A 7241-nucleotide genomic window follows, 5' to 3' on the forward strand; every position below is an offset into this window, starting at 1 on the left:
GTTTGAAGAATTTCAGAGGCTATTTCTAGGGCACTTTTGAAAAAACGGTGGCATAATAAATGTTCCTCCAAGTGCATGATGTGGTTCCGTACTCTCTCCTTGAAAGTCATGGCATCTGAGAACCCTAAGAGAATTCTGGGGACATAGGAAAGAGGAGCAGGGCACTGCGCACCTTCTTCAAGATAGTGGCAAAATATTCCCCTGGCGAAGACCACAGAGGGGAGGGAGAGATATTTGGCAACGATTAAGCCACAGGTATCAAAAGGATCCAGAAATACCGCATCAAAAGAACTCTCCTTTAAGTATTCTACTAACTTTTTGTCCTTAAACAAACTCCTGCAATTTGAAAAAAATAAGTCAAAAATGTCATTGTATGAACTCATTAGTAGAGAAAATATACTTTGTACTTGTGCTTTCCATTGAGCCTGGGCAAAAGCCTTGAACTCCCGGTCCAGAACCTCCAGAGTGTATGAAGTTGAATAAGTCTTCACTGTGCAATTCAGTGATCTTCCCAGTTGCCAACTCACCTTTGGTATGACTACGACCACCTCATGCCCCCTGAGAATGAGTTTCTCCACCACCGACCTCATGGAGAACCAGTGGCTCCCATCCATGGGCACTACCAGCAGCTTCCCTGCCTCAGCAAAGCCACAGGCCAGCAGCAGACACACACATAGGGGAAGGGGACTGCTCCACCCTGTGCGAGTCATCAGAGAACTGCAGCCGAACGCAAGCAGCTGGGATTCTAAGCTCCTATGATACAGTAGACAGGAGAAGTACAAGCACAAAACCTGACCCCAATAAAGGGCATGTATTTATCCTTTCATTAAAAAAAAAAAAAAAAAATCAGTCACTGACAATGATTTACTCAAAAGAACAAGAATACATGAGTAGCCTTTGCTGAGATACCTATTTGTATGTTTTCCAGACAAGAGTAGTTTATGTTCTTTGCCTTGGGGGCAGAACATGCCCTGTGCTGCAATGTGAGTTTAGAAGCAGAAATATTAACCAATGCTTTTGGACCTTGAAGGTTCAGAAAGATAAAGTAAAAGTAAATTTGATTAAAGCTAAAGTTTTAGGAATATGTCCCAAAGCAAAATTTCGATTTTACCTTTACGCAACCAAAAACTCTGTCCAGAAAAGATGGCAACTCATGCTCCAAGTAAAGAAAACAAGGACCTTAGCATTGATCTCCTAACCTCCTAACTTGGGGTTCACCTGTGTCTCTGCAATGTATACACATTGCTGCTTGTCTTCTTCCATTTCCAAACCCTGAGAAGTCTCTAAAATGCTGAAATGAGACTGACAACCCTGCCTCCATGGACCATACCAGGGACTTGATGGAAAGTAATCATCACCTATTTTAATGGCTTTCCAAAGATACATTGCATGCAGTGCGGAGTTGCCCGCCCAGTCCTTGCGCGAGCACTCTGCTGAGCTGCCTCTCAGTGACTGCCCAACTTCCACATTCTAAATATGCCATTACTCCAGTGCCCTCTTTCAGGAAAATGTATACTTGTCCCCCTCAGTCTGCTAAGCACTCCTTGAGGTCAGAGATGATGTCATCTTTGTGTTTTCACCCTCCTTTCACAGTACCCACGCTATGCCTTTGACATAGTTTATATGTTTGTATGTTTGGCTTTACAAATAGGACTGCCCCCATCCATAAACTTGCTAGCCCCCAAGCCTTGAAAGGAAAAGATTAATACCCGCTGCCAGTTTTTTTGTTGTACAAGAAGGCCTCGGCAAGAACACTTTTCTGGATTGGTTCTATCATTGCTTTGTCCCTGAAGTCAGGAAATATCTTGCCAGTGAGAGACTGTCTTTCAAAGTTCTTTTGTTTTGGACAATGCCCCTAGCCACCCAGAACCCACGAGTTCAACACTGAAGGTATCCAAGTGATCTACCTGCTTCCAAACACAACATCTCTAATTCAGCAACAAAAGGTGGGGGACATGGTTTTTCAAGATATGAAACTGGGAGAAATTCAAGAACGAATAGACACCACACCAGAGGACTCAACAGAAGACGACTTGATGGAGATGAGTGCTTTTGAATGAGTACCAGATACTAAAGAAGAAGCCATGCCAGGAAACAAATTCCTATTAAACAGTCTAGTAAAGGCTTCCAATTATTAAGATTACTTTTGACTTATTTTACAACACAAACCCTTCCATGAATGGGCACTGAAACTAAAGCAAATGGGGAAGAAGGATTAGTACTGCATAAAATCATGTTCAAAGAATTGTAAAGGCAAAAAACTCAAATAATAATTATGATGTAATTCGGTAAAGTTACACCAAGTGTACCCGACTCTCCTCCTTCCACCTCCTCCACTTCTTCCCCCTCTGCCACCCCTGAAACAGCAAAACCAACACTCTTCTTCCTCCTTCTCAGCCTACTCAATGGAGGACAATCAACAGGAAGACCTTTATCAAGATCCACTCCCACTTAACGAATACTTAATTTTTTCTTCCTTAAGATTTTCTTAGTAACATTTTCTTTTCTCTAGCTGATTTTATTATAATAATACAGTATATAACACATATAACGTACCAAATATGTGTCAAGAGACTGTTTCTGTTATTGGTAACACATCTAATGTACAGCAGGCGATCAACAGTTAAATTTTTAGGGAGTCAAAAATTCTGTGTGCCAGGCGCGGTGGCTCACACCTGTAGTCCAAGCACTTTGGGAGGCCAAGGTGGGTGTATCACTGGAGGCCAGGAGTTGGAGACCAGGCTGGTCAACATGGTGAAACCTTATCTCTACTAAAAAGGCAAAAAATTAGCTGCGTGTGGTGGTGCATGCCTTTAATCCCAGCTACTCCGGTGGCTGAGGCAGGAGAATCACTTGAACCTGGGAGGTGGAGGTTGCATTGAGCTGAGATCACGCCACTGTACTCTAACCTTGGCAAAAGAGCGCGACTCTGTCTCAAAAATAAAAAACAAAAAGAAACCCAAAAAACCCTTCTATGCTAATTTTCTACTGCTTGGGGGTTGGTACCTCAATCCTCGCATTCTTCAAGGATCAAATGTACTAGCAATGAACAGTTGAAAATTGGAATGAAAACAGCACCTAAATAGCATCAAAAATAAAAAATACTAAGAGATAAATCTGGCAAAAGATGTGAAAGACTGTACACCGAAAATGACAAAACATTGGTGAGAGACCTGAATAAATAGATATGTTCATGAATCAGAAAACTCAAAATCGTTAAAATGTCATTTTTCTTTAGTTGATCTATAAAAGTAATACAACCCCAATCTAAATTCCAGCAAGCTATCTTTTTGTACAAACTGGCAAACTGATTCTGAAATTCATATGGAAATGTAAAAGACCTACAATAACAAAAATGGAGAGCAATTATTACCTAATGTCAAGACTTATTACAAGTATATAGTACTCAAATATTTCACTAACAGATCGTTGGAACAGAATAGAATACCCAGAAATAGAAGCATGAGCAACCAAGTTTTTTCAAAGGTGCAAAGGCAAGTCTGTGAGGAAAAGATCACTCTTCAACAGTTGGGTATCCATTCGCAAGACAGTGGGAAAAGACATTACCCTGTGGTCTTCCTCCTAAAAACCTGTAACCCGTGTTACCATGATCAAAACATTAGACAAATTCAAACTGAGGAACGTTCCATTGAATACCTCCACCGGAATTGCTCAAAACTGACAAAGTAATCAAAACCAAGGAAACTCTGAAAAACTGTCACAGGCTAGAGGAGATGAAACAAATGTGATGAGTAAATGTCATGTGGTATCCTGGATGGGATCCCAGAAAAGAAGAAGGACATTAGGTAAAAATTAATGACATCTGAAGAAAACATAGACTTTGGTTCATTGTAATGTGTCAGTGTTGGTTAATGAGTTGTGATAAATGTGCATAGGTGCTGGAGAGGATGTTGGTGGGATTGTAAACTAGTTCAACAATTGTGGAAGACAGTGTGGCAATTCCTCAAGGATCTAGAACTACAAATACCATTTGACCCAGTGATCCCATTACTGGGTATATACCCAAAGGATTATAAATCATGGTACTATAAAGACACATGCACACATATGTTTATTGTGGCACTATTCACAATAGCAAAGACTTGGAACCAACCCAAATGTCCATCAATGATAGACTGGATTAAGAAAATGTGGCACATACACACCATGGAATACTATGCAGCCATAAAAAAGGATGAGTTCATGTCCTTTGTGGTAACATGGATGAAGCTGGAAACCATCATTCTCAACAAGCTATCGCAAGGACAGAAAACCAAACATTGCATGTTCTCACTCGTCGGGGGGAAATGAACAGTAAGAACACTTGGACACAGGAAGGGAAACATCACACACCAGTGCCTGTCGTGAGTTGGCAGGATGGCGGAGGGATAGCATTAGGAGAAATACCTAATGTAAATGATGAGTTAACGGGTGCAGCAAACCAACACAGCACATGTATACATATGTAACAAACCTGCACATTGTGCACAGGTACCCTAGAACTTAAAGTATAATTTTTAAAGATGTGCATAGTAACCTAACATTTAGCGATAGGCGAAACTGGCAAAAGATATATGGGAATTCTCAGTGCAATTTTTTGCACCCTTGCTTTAAATCTAATTTTATTGTAAAATAAAAAGTTTACTTTAAAAAAGACATCTACAGACTGGTAAATGATAAATATCCAGAATATAAATAATCTTTAAAATTCAATTTTAAAAAATGTTTTTTAATGAGCAAAGATTTGAACAGAGAGTAATCCAAGAAGGTACACAGATGGCAAACAGGCACATGTAAAGACGTTCAAGATAACAAATGATTACGGTGATCAAACTGAGGTTTAATCCACATCCCATTAAAAGAGCTGCAATGAAAAAGACTGACCCTATCAAATGATATAGCTGAGTTATCTGTCCCTACAAAATCAAGTGTTGAAATTTGATCTCTAATGTTGGAAGTGGGGCTTAGTGGGAGGTATTTGGATGGATCCCTGATGAATGACCTAGTGCCCCCTCCCAGTAATGAGTGAACTTTCCATCTATGAGTTTCAGCAAGAACTGATTGTTAAAAAGAGCCTGGCACCTGCCTCCTTCTTCTCTTGCTTCTCTCTCTCTCCATGTGATCAGCACCCTCCACCCTCACCTTCTGCTATGAGTGGAAATAGCCTGAGTCTCTCACCTGATGCGGAAGCTGGTGCCATGCTTCTTGTGCTGCCTGAATGAACCACAAGCCAAATAAACATGCTTTCTTTATAAATTAACCAACCTCAGGTATTCCTTTATCGCAATGCAAACGGACTAAGACATCAAGTGTTGGTGAGTATGAAGAGCTGGACCTCTCATATGCTGGTGGTGGGAGGGCACCTTGGTCTGCCGCTTGTAAATATCGTTTAGCAAATTCTCAAAAAGGTAAACATACACCTACCATAGATCACAGCTCTTCCACTGTTGGGTATTTATCCATAAGAATAAAATACTTCCTGTATTGTGTGTATTTTAAAATTTTCCGTATATTTTCGCATCTTGAAAATCCCTATCTGGTAGGGATGCAGCGCACCTCCCTGGGCCAGCCAATTATTAGAGACAGCAAAGAGCCTGCCCTTAGAGCTCAGAGCCCACTGAAATTATTCAAACCAACCAGTGCTAAACTGTTTCCACTGCCCTGCCTCGCCTTTCCTGCAGAAACTCCAGTAGAGCTATGGTCTAGCCTCTAGCCTCACTCCTATTCTTTCTGCCTCCTATATTTCAAGTAAAACAGTGTACAGGGTATTACTTTGCCACAGACACTACTTCTAGTATACAGTAGTCAGGGTTCAATGAGAGAAGTAAAGCTGCTGGGGATCCACATGATGAAGAATTCATCAGAAGCTATGAATATGGAAACACAGTAATGTAAAGAAAGTATTAAAGAGTATTTGCACACTAATGTGCACAAAGAAAAATTTGGAAAATGTCTAAATATGTATCAGTATTAATTGGTTGAAAAAACTACATTAAATCCAAAGTAAAGACTTTTATGTAATTACTAAAAGAACTTGTCAAATCAGTTGCTATTGGCCTCTAACGATGTCTATAATTTATTGGCAAATGAAAAATGCAAAGTAAAGAACAATATGTCCAGCCTGCTACTACATTTTAACAAACCGAGTGTAAGAATATACATTAGATATATGCACATGCATAAAATAATTTCAAAAACTGAAAACGATGCACACAAAACTACTAAAGCATTTTCCTATAGAATTAGCAAAAAAGGGAAGTTTCATTTCTCACTGTGGTTTTTGGTATTTTCCCAAAAAAAGTATCTTTAAATGAAACCCAGATATGATCTACAATTATAAAATTTGTTAACTGAGAGGTCTATGAAGTGGCAAAAAATGATTCATGAAACTGGAAAAAAAAATTCCAAATGCGACAAATGAAAATGTCAAATCACAGTTCAGTAAGTGTTATAGTTTGAATATTTGTCCCCACCCAAATCTCATGTTGAAATATACTACCCAGTGTTGGAGGTAGGGCCTGGTAGGAGGTGTTTGGATCATGGGGATGGATCCCTCATGGCTTTTTGTTGTCCTTGCAATAGTCAGTGAGTATTCACAAGATATGGTTAAGTGTGTGGACCTCCCCCACTGACTCTCTCTCGCTCCTGCTTTTGTCATGTGACATGTTCCTGCTTCATCTTCTGCCATGAGTAAATGCTCCCTGAGGCTTCCCCAGAATATGAACAGATGCCAGTGCCATGCTTGTACAGCCTGCAAAATCTTGAGCCAACTAAACCTCTTTTATTTATAAATTACCCAGTCTCAGGTATTCCTTTATGGCAACATAATGAAGAGTAGAAAATTGGTACCAACAGAAAATAGTACCAACAGAAAATTGGTACTGAGAGTGGGATGCTGCTATAGAGATACTGAAAATGTGGAAGCAACATTGGAACTTGGTAGCAGGCAGATGTTTGAAGAGTTTGCAGGGCTCAGAAGAAGACAGGAAGATGAAGGAAACCTTGGACCTTCTTAGGGACTGGTTAAATGCTTGTGACCAAAATACTGATAGAAAAATCAGCAGTGAGGGCCAGGCCTCTCATCTCATCTCATCACATGAGATGAGATCTCATGTGAAAATGAGGAAGTTATTGGAAACTGGAGCAAAGATCACCCTTGCTATGCCTTAACAAAGAACTTGGCTGTATTGAGTCCATGCTCTAGGAATCTGTGGAACTTTAAACTTGAGAGTGATGACCTA

At 40.1% G+C, this 7241-nt stretch overlaps 1 protein-coding gene across 1 annotated transcript; it reads right to left on the reverse strand.

The window, feature by feature from the left end:
- Positions 1-2: 2 nt before the first annotated feature.
- On the reverse strand, positions 3-786 carry LOC112607318 (UDP-glucuronosyltransferase 1-9-like; the record flags this gene model as incomplete). Its single annotated transcript, XM_025358435.1, has 1 exon — positions 3-786. A coding segment is annotated over exon 1 (708 nt), but the record flags the coding sequence as incomplete, so codon positions are not given.
- Between the last annotated feature and the right edge of the window lie 6455 nt (positions 787-7241).

This window comes from Theropithecus gelada, chromosome 14 (assembly GCF_003255815.1).
Source record: "Theropithecus gelada isolate Dixy chromosome 14, Tgel_1.0, whole genome shotgun sequence".
NCBI lineage: Eukaryota > Metazoa > Chordata > Mammalia > Primates > Cercopithecidae > Theropithecus > Theropithecus gelada.